Source organism: Balaenoptera physalus (assembly GCF_965194825.1).
Source record: "Balaenoptera physalus genome assembly, chromosome: 1".
Classification (NCBI taxonomy): domain Eukaryota; kingdom Metazoa; phylum Chordata; class Mammalia; order Artiodactyla; family Balaenopteridae; genus Balaenoptera; species Balaenoptera physalus.
Genome location: NC_138882.1, coordinates 131,760,701 through 131,777,542, shown reverse-complemented (window position 1 = coordinate 131,777,542; position 16,842 = coordinate 131,760,701). Strand labels below are relative to the sequence as shown.

Genomic DNA, 16,842 nt, shown 5'->3' with positions numbered 1-16,842 from the left:
GTTTTCAAAACATCACACCATCTGACGTGCTGGATCCCTTTACTTGGATATCTGAGGAGTGTGTAAAACTCAACAAGTCCAAAATTGAACTTAATATCTTTTTTGTCGTCATCAGTCAGGTTCTTCTACCATATCCCTTATTCATTATGTCATTTAACGGCATTGCCGTTCACTTAGCACCTGACTCAAAAATCTGGATTGATGCTTGACTACTTTTTTCTCTCTCAACCTCCCTTCCCCCATATCCATTCAATCAAAAAGTCTTGTTATTTTACTTCATACTTACATTTTGAATCCATCCTTTTTTCTTTTTTTTTTTTTTTACTGTCACTGTTTTAATCCATAACCTTATCCTCCTTCTCCTGATCCATTTTAATAGTCTCATAACTACTTTTTTTTTTTGTCTTTGGCATCTTTTGATTCCATTTTCTAACTGTAGTCTGAAAGATGTATCCAAGCTGTAAATAGGACCATATCATTCCCCAGCTTAAAATCCTTCACTGATACACTATCACCTTAGGAAAAAAAAGTCTCAGTTTATTATCATGGCATACCCTGTGCCCTTCCTACCTCTCAAACCTCATAGCCAGTCCCTCCTGTCACAGGAGTGACCCCACATGCTGCAATCGTCATCACATTCACTAGATCCCTACCATTCACTAGGGGTTCACTCTATGCCAAGCACATTCTACATCACATTGTCCCATCAAATCTACACGACAACCCTGTAAGCCAGCGTCTGTTTACATGGTAGTTATGCAAAATTACTCGCTCCTCTACGCATATCGTATTATTCCATGCTTCCAAGCCTTTTCTCAAGCAGTCCTCTCTTTCTCTACACCCTCCCACCCTGCCTACCTGACTTCACTTCTTAAATTTCTTAATTCTGTTTCACCTTCAAGACTCAGTTTATGGATCCTCTCTTGCAGAAAGTGTCCCCTGACATTCCAGCCTAACACACACACCCTTTCTTGATGTTTTATTGTGCCATACGCACATTTCTATCTCATGTTGAAACACTCTCCCCCTAAACTTTTTGAGAACAAACATTTGGGCTGTTAATCTTGATCTTCCAAAAACTTGATTCAATGGCTGATTCCTAATAGCTGCTCAATATACATTTGTTGAAGTGAAATAGAGAATGAGCAGATATTTCAGTCATAACATTCTATTCCATGTCTCACTAAATGGCATCTGATCAGTCATAATATAGTTGATCTTTTCAAGAATACTAATTACCGCTATTCTGTTTTCTCTGTAGGGATTTTTGAAATATCATAGGTTTTCTTATTAACTGAACAATCCTAATACTCAAATTAATAGGTAGAAGATTTTAAAGAATATTCTAAATACAGCTCCTCTTTCTATTCATTGGAACTGCAAAATTTTTCACTCTGACTAGAATTCTTTTATTCTCCTTTTTTGCTTAATCAACTCATGCTTATCTTTCAAGTTCAGCTTAAAAGACAGTTCCTCAAGGAACTCTTCCCTGACCCCTCCAGCCTATTGTAAAATAGCATCGTTATGCACGTTCACAGCATCCTCTACCTTTCCTTCCTAGAGCTTGGCTAAATACAATTTTGAGTGAACATTTATATATATATATATATTTTTTTTTCTTTTCTACTACACAACATTCATTACAAGAGTAAAGAGCATTTCTGTTTCAACATTACACTCTCGTACTTTGTACCATTCATTCATTCATTCAAAAAAAGTGTCATAAACTTAATATGTTCTAGACAGTATACTAGGAACTGAGGTAAAACAGTGAGTGAAACAGACAGTATCTCCCTGTGCTTAAAAAGTTTGCATTTCTAACAGAAAACACAGGTCATGAGCAAGATAACAAATGGAAACTAACAGATAATAATAAGTGCTATGAATAAAATAAAAAGTAAGTAAAAAGTAAAAAGTTGTTAAGTAAAAAGTAAAGTAAAAAGTACAAAGATGGTAAGTAAAATGTTCAAGGACACTAAAATGGAAAAGTCACAGAGGGCTTCCCTGGGAAGATGTTGTTTGAGCTGGTCTCTAATGGGCACTCAATAAATATTTGCGGAAGGAAAGGGAAGGGACAATAAAGGCAAAATGGGAAGGGAGAAAAAGAGGAAAGAGGAATGTTAAATGGCTTGGTTTGCATATAATGTCCTTTTGGCAAAAGCATTCATCCTTGTGGATTCTTATCTCAAGATGAAGGAGGACTGGTGACATTCTTGTCTGGGCCTGGTGATTAAGGGATAAGAATCATGGGGGAAGCAGGGGGTGTGTTCTCTTTCTTGTGATATCAAAGTAAAGTATCTTTCAGATTTAAGTCATAAGAAGATGTAGCAAGTCTGGAATATTTGTTGCCTCTGATTTAATTGTCAGTGAATGGGACCAGGACTGTCAGGAGGAAAATGAGCCATAGAAGTGCAAACATCAGGAGCCATCCTCTGATCTCACTTTTCAATGTTTCTGGAAAGTGGGTTTTTAACATGATGGGAAGGGGGGATAGCAAAATATTGAGCAAAGTCTCATCTATATCATTGCTGTGAGAGGTTTAATTTTTGAGGCACATGTAAAGAATGGCCCAGACTGCTCTTTTGATGACCTGGGCATGTGGTACATATGAGATCAATAAGAATTTCTTGGCTTCCATAATCGAGATCAAATCTCCATGTTTTCTACTTAATCTCAGACCCACAGTGTGTCAGAGTCACAAAGGTCTTAGTACTGGTGTCATTCACCATTAGTCTTCAGATCTAGTTCTTAAAATGATTTTCATAGCAAGCTTTCTTCTGTGTTCTTAAAATAATTTCTCATAGCGATGAACAGCATTCATTGTTTCTAAGATGAAATGGCGGGGACTGAGAGACAACCTTACAGGGAAATAATAAAATTTGTACTTTTTCTTCTTGAATAATTAGGAATCCTCTGCTGTATACATGGTTGTGATGTAGATACTAAATTCTTCATGCAAGAGCCCTTTGGATGGACTTGAAGCCTTAAAGAACAACCTAGGTTTTAAAATAAAGAGCTATTCAGAAAGTTTGGGGGGTGGTGGGGAAAATCACTCCAAATGTAAGGAGTAAAGGGACATAAGAAAAAGACAAATGAAAGGGGAAGCATGGCATTTCGGGAATGTAGACAGGACTGGAAGAGCAGGGGGCAGGAAATGAAAGGCCCTTCAAGCCAGCAGGAGAGCCCCATTTGCCAAAACCCTTGGGGGCACTAATGAATAATACTCTGAAAGTAGAAATCACTATTCTAACTGCATTAGGCTAGTATCATAGCAACCTCCTATTTAGGTAAAATACTTGGATGTAGATAGTAAATTCTTAGATATGGGAAAACATTTTATTTAATTAGTGGGACTTCGATTATCTCTGGACGTGTTCCATTAGTGTGCCTTGGTTATCTGGGTATATCCATTATCAGGAGTTTGGCTTACAAGTCCATTTAGTGAGTTCCATCAAGGCATTTTTCTGCTTAACCCCTCATAGCTAAATATCAGGGAGCTGGGTCCTAGTGGTTTTCAGGTTTCTTTGCATACACTTGTAGTTTGTCAGTGCAGTGAGAGCAGAGGAGAATTTCCCATACATGTGTGACTCAGCCCACAGTTAGCAGGAGGTGGGAAATCAGGCGGAGATGCCTTCCAGAGCCAAGGGGGCCTCTTGGCATTTCCCTGGCAGCCTCATGCTTATCATCAGCCAGAACCCAGGCACTCATTAGGCTCTTGATGAAAAGCATCCTAAAGAAAATGCCAGCAAATTGTGCCACTGCGCTGGCAGGAAATTAAAACTGCTCAGAGCAAGTGGAGCCAAGAGAGCTGTTGAGATGAAAGGTAACATCAAGGGTGTGATCACTGACTCACACAGGCCTTCAGGATTCAAGATGTGGCTTTCTGCTTCACTAGGGAAAGCAGGAGGCCCTCTCGGCTGTCAGCCATAGTCAGTCCAACAGAGGGGCTGAGACAGGTGAGGAGGTGGGCTCTGTGAATTAAGCTTTGTTGTACTTGGGTAAATGCTTGTGGTTTGGGTTGTTTTCTTTTCCCAAAGGAGCCTGTCCTAGGAAAAACAGAAATAAGAAAAAAAAACTTGTTTTTGATTTGTTTTTCCTGCTCCCAAACACTTAAAGATCAAATTAAGTAAAATAAAAACTCCAAAAGCACCACAGGTCCTGTTAAAAGTAGGAGCAGACAGTGTGGATAGGAGCAGATAAAACCTAAGAACCTAAGAATCTAGCAAGGGGACAGATGAAGGGGTGTTTTAATTCCAGAGGAAATTCTTGGTGGTGGTGCTAATTTATCCTGAGGCTCAAATGGCCATTAGCATTGGGGAAGAAAGAAAAGCTGTACCAACATGCAAACAAACCACACTGAGATTTGATTTTCATCACAACTAAAGGTGGTAGGCAGAGCAATGGCCCCCAAAGATGCCCAGGTCCTATTCCCTGGAACCTGTGAGTATGCTGCCTTACATGGCAAAAAGCAAAGGGAATTAGGATTGCAGATGGCATTAAGGCTGATGACTAGCTGACTTTGAGAGAATATCCTGGATTTTCCAGGTGGGCCCAATGTAATGACAGGGGTCCTTAAATATGGACGCAGAAACAGAAGCCAGAGTGATACGATGTGAGAAGGACTCAGGCCAGCCGTTGATGGCTTTGAAGATATAGAAAGGGGGCCGCAAGCCAAGAAATGTTGGTGGCCTCTCGAAGCTGGAAAAGGCAAGGAAACTGATGTTCCTCTAGGAGGAATGCAACCCTGCCAACACCTTGATTTTAGCTCAGTGAGAACCGTGTTGGACTCTGATCTTCAGGACCATGAGATAACAAAGTTGAATTGTTTAGGCCGCTAGATTTGTGGTAATTAACAATGGCAGCAACAGAAATTGAATATATTGGTATTTAGAAAATTTATCTGAAGTTCCAAAAACGAGTTTCCAAGTTCATTTACAATTCTTGAGGCAAAATAGTGAAGCAAGAAAGCAGTGAAAAGATCCAAAAGGCATATTTATGTGTTAGAACTGTTAGGCATATTACATATATAATCTCACTTAGTCTTTACAACAGCCTTATGAAGAGGCATCATCAGTTGTAATCTGTAAACAAGGATATGTTTGAAAAGTAAAAACAAACCATGTCCTTCAATTAATTAAAATCCTCTAGTAGTCCCCCATCTCATCTGCATTAAAACACAAACTCCTTATCCTAACCTATAAAGCTATAAAGCTCCACATCAGTAATATCAAAGTGTGGACTGCTGATCAACATCACCTGGGACTTTGTTAGAAAAGCAACTCTCAGGTCCCACTACAGACCTTTTCAATCAGAATCTCTGAGAGTAGGGCTCAGGAATCTGTAGTTTAACATGCATTCCAGGCGATTCTCATATACACGATAAAGTTTGAGAAGCACTACTCCACATGATGTGCACTCACCGACTTCTCCAGCCAAGCCTGGTACCACTCATCCTTGCTTGCGATGCTCCAGCCACACTGGCCATCTTTCATTTTCTGAACATGTCATGCTTTCTCCCATTTGGGGCTCTTTACATCCTCTCTTCCTTCTGACTAGTAGGCTCTTCCTTTAGAAATTTACCTGTTGGCTTATGTCTTTCATGTTTTGAGGTTTCCCTGATTGTGAGCACATGAGAGTCCAAAGAAAGAGTATTGATGGGACTGGTTCCCCATTATTTCATCATAACCTGTGTCTATGATTTGAGAAAATCATAGATCTGCCAGTCATGAATAGAAAGCTGTGGATGATAAGAAAATGGACACTAGTTGTTAACTCCGTAGATTTAAGTTTTGCTACAAGTTTTAACAATCATAGTCACAATTCTTTATTTATATTTTTTCTTGAGGACTCTGGACTTGGAATGTTACATTTGAAAAAGCTTTTAGTGCTGATAAACATCTTAATCATTTCATCTTATGATCCTGAATGCTCTATTAATTTTAATTCTTTTTTGAAAGCAGGCACAACTCATAGTATATACTCTATACATTAGCTAGGTGTATTCAAACCAGTGTTAACTATGAACCCTTCGTGGTGGATAAGCACTTATACTTTTTCAGTTTCTAAATTTTGCCCTTTTTACAGTGAGTTCTGTTGCATTTCACAAGTTTCTTGGCAGGGTCTTTAAGGTTGACTTTGTTTTCTTCTTGTATAAATTAGCTACAGTAGATTATTTTCACAGTTAAAGCATAAGATAGTATCAAAGTGTTGTTCTATTGAAAATTGTTTCTACTCAGAGGAGCATTTAGCATTTTTATTTTTATATTTTATTTAGCATTTTCACAATTATAAGTCCCTAGTACAATGAACAAACTCCCCAATTTTGGTGGTGTTATATAATAGAAATTTATTTCTCAGTCATGTAACAGTCCAGGGTGGGCATTTCTGGTCAGTGGATGGCTTTCTCCCCTCCCGTATGGCCTCAGAGCCTTCTGCATCCAACCAGCAGATAGGGAGAGGAGAGAAGACTCACTTATTTCTTAAAGTCCAGGCCTGGAAGTGATTTCACTTTTGCTCATATTTACTTGATGGGAATTTGTCACAAGGCCACAATTGGCTGCAAGGGGGATACGGAGTTGTTGTCCCTGGGTGGGCAGCCATTCCCAGTGACAAAATCACTCTGTGAATGGGAACTACAAATATTGGTAGGCAGCCAGCTGTCTCCTGCCACAAAAACCTATGCAAATTATCTTAATGCCCTGTTATACTGCAGTTGCCAGCCAAATGTAATGCTCAATCACAGCAAATACATCTCTCCTTCCTGGTTACCAAATGTGCTTTTCACCCTTTTAATCGTGCTCTTATTATATACTCCCATAGCACTTGATAGGTACTCATTTAGAAATTCTCATCATTTTTATTATTTGTTCAATTACACTAAACTTTCTGAGGGTAGGACCATAGTTGCCTTGTTCATTGCATCCCCCGTATCCAACATAGTACCTAAAATAGCACATCACATATATCAGTCTTTTTTTGTTAATTGAAGTGTACTTGACTTACAATATTATATTAGTTTCAGGTGTACAACTTAGTGATTCGATACTGTTATACATTACAAAATGATAGTAGAGTTTGAATGAATGAATGAAAGCACTAAATTCCTATTGCAATGTATTACCTCTTAAGATTAATCTTGTTTCAAGCTACCTTGGTTATTTTTCGATTAGGTGGTGAGCTGAATAAATCAAACAAGAATTAAGACCCTTTGTCCTTCTTTGTCTTTTCATAAAGGACATGATGCAATTGTCACACTCCTGAAACATTATAAGAGACCTCAGGATGAATTGCCCTGTAATGAATATTCTCAGCCTGGAGGAGGTACCCCCTTTCTTGTTAATTTTTCATTGTTAGTGCAATATTGTGCCTAAAGGTAAACCTGTGTTTCTATTACCAACATTCTGGGGTTAGGGAGGAAGGCATGTCAGATCAGCTTTATTTTAAGAAGATTTACATCTGGGTGAGGCTGAAAATAAAGAAGCCCCCACTTAGGCTATTTTCTAACTCACCAATCTGCAGTTCCTCCAAGTTTTACACTCCCTGGACCGGATGTTTATGAGGCTGGTGCATGACTGGGAAGGCCTGGGTAAGCTGAGAGCAGTCATTTTCCATTTCAGTAATCTATTAAGACAGGACAGAGAATACTCATATGCAGACACAATTAAATCCACTGCAGTCTGCTAGACCTTGGATTTTTATTTTTAATCATTTTATGTACTCTCTAAATAAACACTTGCTGTCCAGTTTCAGTATCTAGAAAAAAACCTAGACTTAAGTTATAGTCTCACTTGGTGTTCTTAGCAAATTTGTTTTGTCACGTGCTACTTTTTATAGTGTTTAGCTTTTATGGAAAAAAATGTTTGCTACCTTTAACTCTATAATTTGATTTCTAGATGGCTCCTATGTGTCTGTTCCATCCCCTTTGGGGAAGATTAAAAGCATGACAAAAGGTATTTTAATATGGGACAGTTGTTATATTTTATTACTAACAATAACTATTGCCTCAAATATGATAACTTTCTATTTTGTTTCATATATTACAAATGACTATTTTGCAAGCATAAACAATATTATTAACAGACCATTCTTTCCATAATTAACCTCATCTGCTATGTTATTTTGCATATGGCCTCATAGTTCATGAAGGTATAATGGTGGAAATTCCATATGAATATTAAAAGAAGATCAAATTCACATAGACATTTGTATTTTTAATGAAATATAAATTATAAATATTAATATCTTTAAGGAGAATGGGGAAAAGCTTTGTCATAGGGAAAAAAATTGAAAAATAAATTATTTTTCAAAAGATCCCAAATAAGTAATACTTTGGGAACTTTTTTGAATGTATGCTATACACAGAAATTAATACCATTGAATCAGGAAAGTAAAAAATATTCAACTGTAAATTTATATTTATTTAGAATTTGAAGTTTTTAAAAATAATTTTTGGTTTTGAATGTTTCTTCTGAATAACTCATATGCTTATATCCTAATTGGCATCTCTTGAAGGTTTAGTTTATGGATATTTGACTAAGCTTTTTGTGACAGGTTGCAGGGATTGACCAGATAAGACTCTTTGTATCATGATGTGATATGGACTGTACTCCAGAGTTGCCACATCATACAGACAAGCTAGTGGTTGACCAAATCAGGAATAAACCCTTAGCTCCGATAACAAAGGTTGGGTAACAGAGACAGAACTAACGGGCTTTTAATGTAGGGGAATAGAGATCATTTGTGATAAGGTAGATAAAGTAGTCAATTACAGTTGGAAAATTAAATGTTACTAGGGTATGATGTTTTTGGTTAAGTATACATGTGCATGTGTGTGTAAGCATCCACATGTGTGCTTTTTATCTTAAAAAATAAAATAATAATTCCTGTTTGCAGAGAAGGCAGATGTTCTCCTTCTAAGGGCTGGATTGCCTTCACATTTCCATCTTCAGCTCTCAGAAATTGAGTTCCATGAGATTATCGGCTCAGGTAACCTAAGAAAATACTAGTCTGTTTTAGTTTAATGAGCTCAGTTTAATAATATGTGTTTACTTGTTTCTCTTAAACAATTTTAGGTTCTTTTGGGAAAGTGTATAAAGGACGATGCAGAAATAAAATAGTGGCTATAAAGCGGTAAGCAAGCAAATGAGAAAATTTAGCATCCAAGTAGAGCAGTAAACTCTGAGAAGCATGTGCATGGCTAGCCCCTTGTTTTGATTCACCTGTTGACTGAAGACTTCCTGTTGCTGTCATTTCCAGTTATCGAGCCAACACCTACTGCTCCAAGTCAGATGTGGATATGTTTTGCCGAGAGGTGTCCATTCTCTGCCGGCTCAATCATCCCTGTGTCATTCAGTTTGTGGGTGCTTGCTTGAATGATCCCAGCCAGTTTGCCATCGTCACTCAGTACATATCAGGGGGTTCTCTATTCTCCCTCCTTCATGAACAGAAGAGGTACGGTCTCTGACTTATCATTTTACATGTCATTGGAATTACAATTGCAATACCTCATACGCTTTCTGCTTAGGTGAGCTTTTACCTTCTGATATCTCTGAGCGCTAGGAAATGTGACATTTTAAAGATGGCTAATAATTTATGCCCAATAATTGTGTTTTAATGACTAGAAAGATTTCTGTGCTTTCTTAACAGGAATTCAGTTTAAGATAACAAATTCAAGGAATTTAAATTAGTAACTGAAGCCTATAATAATTAGGCTAAATTTGACATACCAGTAAAGCAGATATGTCTAAGATCAGAATAAAATAATTACCAGGGGTCACAGTATTTATTTTTTAAAGTTTTAAGAAAGAATAGTCTTGCACAAGTCTAACTTGAATTCACTTCCTAGATCTATGCATACGATAATTAGAATGTGGTTTTTACTCAGTGATTAGATTCCATTTTTATGTTATTACAAAGAAATTAAGTATAAAATTACAAAGATTATAAAATCAAGTTGACTGTTTAAATAAGAGGGGTTGGTATCTGAATTGATCTATAATTAAGCATTATCAGATGTAGAAAAGCTATTTTTCCAAATTTGTAGAATTTTTAGCTTAATGTTCAATCAAGCAAAAAAGGCTGAAATTATACAGAATAACAAATCACACACACTACTGATTTCTTTTAGAAAGATATGGTATTGGCTTTGACCATTTCATCCTCATTAAATCTATTTTTAAATTCTAGGATTCTTGACTTGCAGTCTAAATTAATTATTGCAGTAGATGTTGCCAAAGGTATGGAGTACCTTCACAACTTGACACAGCCAATTATACACCGTGACTTAAACAGGTATTTTTTCCCTCTTAATAATGAACTTGGAATTGTGTAACTCACTAGGAGTCTAAGACAGATTTCAGTGAAGATACATTTTAGATTTATTGCAGAACACAGTTTTCTACTCTGTGGGTAAGGGGACAGGCTACCACAAGCCTAGGGGATAGAAAGGTTTGTCATTGTCTTTTACAGAAATAGAAAGCTGTAAAACTGCCTCTCAGGGACCTTTCAAATCTGTGAAAAATATGCAGAAAGACTATGACATCTGTAAGATTCACCAGCTAGCTAGTTCTCAGGCCAGTAAAGTCAGATCAAGGATTGAGATCAATGACCATTATAGAATGTCATGTCTCATACAAAGTCAGGTATTATAGTAGGACCTGTTATAAAATTATCTGAAATGCTACTTTTGTGCTAACATTTTGTTATTTTTCTTATAATTATAAACTCAGCCAAAACACAGAAGCTCATTTACCTAGTTATCATGTGAAGGTGTTTTCATGTGGAATGGAGACTTGAAACAAATATAGAACTAGAATGTTTTGGTGGTGGAACTCCAAGGGTTTTCTTTTTTTTCTTAAATAGTGAACGCTTTCTCTAAGCAAAGTCTTAGAGAAAGGCCGATACACAAAAGGAGCAGCTTTAGTTGAAGGCAGAGTATGCAGTGGAGAATTCTGTTCATTTACCATTTCTCACTGCCAAAAAGGGAGATCCTTGGGCTGTCTCCCTGGAATCTCAAATGTGTTAAGGAGAATATCTGGAAAACCACCAATCTGATAAACCACTGGTTTATGAAACAAGCCGGATTATTCAAAATCAATAACTTTCATTTCATGGTTGCCAGTAAGGTTCAAGTAGATCCCATATATGATCCTTAATACAAAGCCCACAGTTCTAAAACTGCTAAATATTCATTAATTACTCCAGTCATATGTTCAGTAGCTATTTGGGTATCTGCTATGTTCAAAGCCTTTATACTTGGCACAGTAGAGCCAAGTGAAACTTCCATAGACTCCATTCTCAAGGAGCTTTCCTACTCTAGTAGGGGAGAAAAATACCTAAATATGCTCTAGGTATAAAAATAACAACTTGTCTTAAGGAAATAGTGAAATATTTTCTATAAAATTTCAGAAAGAAGAATATTAATTACTTCTGAGAAATTTAGAACAACTTTATGGAATAGGTGACCTTCAGGCTTGGCCATAAAGGATGATTAGAATTTGGAAGAATATCCTAGGCTTAGGGAAGACATGAAAAAAAAAAAAAAGAGATTAGAAAGTTAAAAGCATGTATAGGAGCACTGAATAGTTTCACTTTAGTAGATGAAATGTACAAATGTAGGTAGTGTATTTAATGTATGAAGAGGACTCCTGGGAAAGAAAAATAAACTGAAACAAGAGCACAGAAATTAGTGAATGCTAGAGGAAGGTAGTTTAGACTTTGTTCTGTAAGCAAGAAGGAGGCACTGAGGATGTTAGAGCAAGGAGTCACAAATTTGGGACTGTAGTATGGAAAGATTAATTCAGCATCTTTTGAAGGGAAACTAGTGAAGCAGTTGTTGCAGTGATCTAGATAAGTAATGAAAAGCAGAAGTTCACTAATGGCAGAGGAAATGAAAGGAAGAGACAGGAGAGATAAAATAAATTAGATATGAAGAGTGGTTGAATCTTAGATATTGGAAGTAAACATATATAGGACTCAATCTATAATTGTTTACTAGTTTTCAAATAAAAGTCATTTCTTCCCTGTTATTTTCTTTACCTCTTTTTTAAAAATATTTATGTTAATAAACATATTTTTTCTTTGGGTTTCAGTAACAATGTTCAGGAAATAGATTTAGGTGATAAATTAGCATAATTCAAACTGGTGATCTGTGAGTTTTAGGAGTATTGTTTCATTATCCCAACCATCTTTGCATGTGTCATTGAAACAAATGTGCTCACTGAAAGTTTTCTCTTGCTGCAACGCTTCACTTGTGGGGCAACTGAAAGTGTGTTCTGTTGCCCTGTGAGTAAGTGTAAGTTGTTGCCACCAGGTTATAAAGCAGGACCAAAAATATAAATGTTGTTGATTAAAAGTGAAAATAGAACATGCATTATGTAACAGATATGTTTATATTTACCATTTTTTCTGTCTCTAATCTAACCTAAATACTTAAATTGTGCCAAAAAGTCTTCGATTCTTATGAAACACCTTTTCGTGGGTGCCTTCAATATAATAGAGTACCAAATTCTTGCGTTATTATTTGTGGACTATTTTCTACTGCTCTTTAATCTGGTAGCAATAAAACATTCAGTTTTTCAGTTTAATGCAAATGTAGCATGTGTACTGCCCAAAAGAGTCTAAGTCCTTCTCCTCAGGGTTTATTACTACAATCTGGTTAGGTACATAAAACATATGCCCAGGAAGCAAATTAATTGCCATTTAAGGTGGAAAATGATTAAGGGCCAAAATGATTAATCAGCAATTTTCAAAGGATTTTGAGTAAATTAAAGATCAAAGTAGAATGGAAAGCTTCCTGGAGGATGTAGAGCTAAAACTAGACTTTGAAGGATAGGCATGTATCTTTCCTCAGTCTTTTCATAGCATACTAATCCTTGTATTTGCACAATGCTTAGAAAGTTCCTCCCATTGAAAGAGGTAGAGGGAAAGATGTACATAATAGAGGGAGGAACTCAGGCATTACATTTGTATTGAAATGACCTGTTTCCATGTTTCTCTCCCCAACTTTTCTGGGCAGGTCAGGGCCTCAGGAACAGCAATCCTGCTCTCTTCATCTCAGATTTCCAAAACTAAACATAGTGTCTTACACAGAGGTGTTCAGTCAATGCATTTTTGACTGAACCAAATTCTTGAGGCATTTCGATGAATGTCATTTCAGAAAGCAATGGCCTAGTTGGTACAAATATGACTCCTTGTAGATAGAGTCTGACTAACTTGCCCAATACCTTTTATAGTTCTAAAAGAAAGAAGTTTTTTGAGCTTACATATCAGCCCACAGAGAGGCGACACTTCTATCTTTGGTTTTGTGGTTGTTAATTTATTTGAGTGAAAGGAAAACACTTTGGCTTTTCCCTTATAAGTTTCTTACCATATAAATCAAGGAATGCTTAAGGAAGTGGTTCTTTCCAATGATGATGATGAGAATATATTCAGTGCTTACAATGTGAAAAACCTCTGCTAAGCCCTTGTTATGTATGCTCTCATTTAATTTCACAGCAATCCTATAATACAGTTATTATTATGTCCATTTTACTGTAAGGAAACTGACTAAAGATATTAAGCCCACAGCCACATGCTTATAGCTATATTATGCTGACGCAACCACAACAGCAAAACCAAGTCAGTACAGAGAGCTAGGAGGAGGCTGGGTGATATTGGATGAGCATCAGCCATGTTGATCAACCTTGCTCTTTGCACTTCAGTCCTATAGGCGCAATTCCTGTGACCCAAACCATTTCTCATACCGTCTCCTTGTGCTTCTGTGTTTCTGCTTTATTTCTTCTTCTACACCCCATGTTCTGCTAGTATGGAGCAGAAGTTGCATATGAGTCATACGGATATGTCTTCTTTGGCCCATAATGTTTAAATATTTTTAAATGTGTAGCTTTAGGCAGGAAGGTACTTTTCAATTTGTCATAGACCCCACCACCTACCAACTTACCAGGTTATACCTGGTCCAATTTATATGCTCATTTTGTGGCACTGGAGCTTACAAAACATGGTTTACAGCTAAACATTTTAATGTTTTTTACTTAATACTAGCAGCTATCTGTGTTTTCTTGGTAAAGTCCATTTTCCAAATTTTTTGATGTTGAAACCAAACATCACTGCAAACATCAAATAAATGGTCTTTTCTGTATTTAAATAAATAATATAACAGCACTGTAATCAATGAAACAGTGATGTTTCCAACAGAATGGCCATGGCACTCCCAAGAGAGATATATATGAAAGCATCCTGTAAGCTGTGAAGCACTATACAAATGCCAGTTGCTATTGTGATTAATCCCTCACTTGTTCCTTTATAGGTCAAGGATGTGGATGGAAAAACACTCCACAGTATTCTCATCCATACAGATATTTATTTTTGTATAACACAACTAATTAATTGGGGGTCCAGGTCTAGATCTGAGGGCTGTTTTTGAGTGTCAGCTTATTCGAGTGACTATAAAGGAAAATAATTAGTGATAATTGAAAAACAGCAAACTTGCTGATGACAAATGACAGATAATTTTAAATGACAATGCTAGTAAAGGCTAAAAGAACTTTAATTTTGAAGGTGGATTTAACTAAGTGAAGATTTCAGAAGGTATTAAAGAAAAAATTGATTAAAAATTTTAATAATTCTTTTAAGTTGATGTATGTGTTTGCCTTTCAGTTGAATACAAAATATAAAAACCCTGCATTTTTTTAAAAAACAGCAATCAAGTACAAATTAACAAATTATTAATTGTTTTTCTGTTACCTAACTATTAGGTACAATTGTATTCCTTGATTCACATAGATTATAGAGTTCGCTCTCAGCTATTCCTTTCGCTTGTGACTTTTCTAATAAGTGATTATACAGAAGGAATTTAGCATTCACTGGCAAATACCATCCTGCAAAGAATTCTGAATACTTGAATGCAGGCCAATTAATTGATTACATTGCAATATTTATAGTAAGTCTTAAAAGAGAACCCTTGAAACTCATGAAATTCTTCACAACTCTACTTTTGTAAATCTCTAGTATAAAACCAGTCACAAGTGACATTTTTAATTTTGTCAGTTTTTTTCATTTATTTCCACTTTAAAATTAAGTGAATTAAGTAATTAATATAAAATATTTGAATGGTTGATATGAGCCAGAGTCTATGCTATGCCTGGAGGAACAGCTGAGGATGACAGACCGTAGCCCCTCTCCAGCAGAGCTTAGATCCTAAGTATTATTTCCCAGTCATAAGAATTATCTGGGGGCCCTCATTTAAAAAAAAAATCAAAAACTCCTTCCTGAAAGGCACAGATTGAGAATGTCCTAAATTGGACCTGAGAATCTATATTTTTAAACAAGATTACCAGCTAATTCTTATAATCAAGCAAGGAGAGAAAACATTGTTCTAGTTGGAGTGGTTTTCACATTTGGCTACACATTAGAATCTCCAGGAAAACTTTAAGAAAACCCTGATGCTACTTAAATCAGAATCTCAGAGTTGGGGCCCAGGTGTCATATTTTTAGAGAGCAATACAGGTGATTCCAGTATACAGGCAGCATTGGGAACTACCTTCTAGTCTAATACCAATTACTCCTCTTAACCATTTGCTATACAATCTCATCCTTCTCTTCTTCCAGGGTGGAGTGGGAATACTTGGAAATCAAGTCACAGTGTAATTCCAAATGTTTTGTGAATCATTGCCTTAAATACAATATAATCATTCATTCATTCACTCAATAACTAGCGCATAAGACAGATCCACATGCTCATGACACCTATGGCACAGAGTAGGTTCCAAGATCCAGCAGTTTCCATGGGAGTTGTGCTATGTATACTAAAGCATTCTTGAGCATCTAATTTATAATTCATACTTAATATTAGAAAAGTTCCCAGGAGTGTAGAATCTTCATAAGCAGCTAAACAGAAGTAAAAGTTTCAATATTAGACAACTGAAGTGCACGCAGTTCATACGAGTATTCAAGGCTATAAAACCCTGGAATAATATAGACCTATGTATAGTAAATCAATACACACATATATAGAGAAAGAATCACATAAATGTATATGTGAATATCATACATCAATGCACATATAAGCATGCACGTTTTCATGTTTTTGTAATGCTTCCATTCTTTCTCATCTGCAGTTCTGAAGAAATTAAGCCCTATGGAAAATAATTTGAGAGAGATTTTTCTCAATTCTCTCAAGGATGAGACTAGCTGTTACCATCTGGGATGCATAGAGAAGTTAATTCATTACGTACAAGGGATGCCTTGGGGCTTAGGGCCTGAGGGCTTAAGGGGTGCCTAATTATGAAATGTCTATATCCAAAATTGTAAGATGACTTCAGATTTTCAAAATTAAAAAAAAAAATTTTAAGTAATCAGTTTCAATCTGTGTCAATTTCATTAGTACTATGAGTAATGAGGGGAAAAAACTAAGCTATACAGCTTTCCAAGATGAAATTTGGATTTGTTTGGCTAAGTTATCTGCTGCAATAACAGACCTCAAAATGTATAATGGTTCAAAAACAATAGAAGCTTGTGTCTTGATTGTGTGAATTAACAGGTTGTTGTGGTGGTCCCTTACCCATGAAGTTGTTCAGGACCCATTTTCAGCATGTTGCATCTAGGGTCTCCTTGGGGATCGTCTCTATTCAAGTGAGCATAAGTGGGGCAAGAATATGTGAGACGTGCATGAAATGCTTTGTGGGCCAGGCATTAGAGTGGCATATGTCACTTTCAGTCACATCTCATTGGCTAGAGCTCAAATAGCCATGCCTGACTGCAAGGAGTACTGGGAAATGTAGTCCAGCTGTGTGCCCAGAAGAGGAAATGAGTTTTGGTAGGCAGCCAGCAGTCTGGGTTACATTC

General features: G+C 36.5%; 1 protein-coding gene across 6 annotated transcripts in view; it reads left to right on the top strand.

Moving 5' to 3' along the window:
- Positions 1 to 16,842, top strand: part of LOC309640595 (serine/threonine-protein kinase TNNI3K) — a 299,196-nt gene that overhangs the window by 117,109 nt on the left and 165,245 nt on the right. For 5 of the 6 annotated variants that reach the window (XM_082419553.1, XM_082419557.1, XM_082419558.1 and 2 more), the window contains 6 exons: positions 7,234 to 7,320; positions 7,893 to 7,949; positions 8,893 to 8,985; positions 9,072 to 9,129; positions 9,256 to 9,450; positions 10,186 to 10,290. In XM_082419553.1, the coding sequence (XP_082275679.1) occupies positions 7,234 to 7,320; positions 7,893 to 7,949; positions 8,893 to 8,985; positions 9,072 to 9,129; positions 9,256 to 9,450; positions 10,186 to 10,290 (595 nt within the window). The remainder of the gene's footprint in view (positions 1 to 7,233; positions 7,321 to 7,892; positions 7,950 to 8,892; positions 8,986 to 9,071; positions 9,130 to 9,255; positions 9,451 to 10,185; positions 10,291 to 16,842) is intronic. The other variant, XM_082419556.1, reaches the window with a different exon arrangement.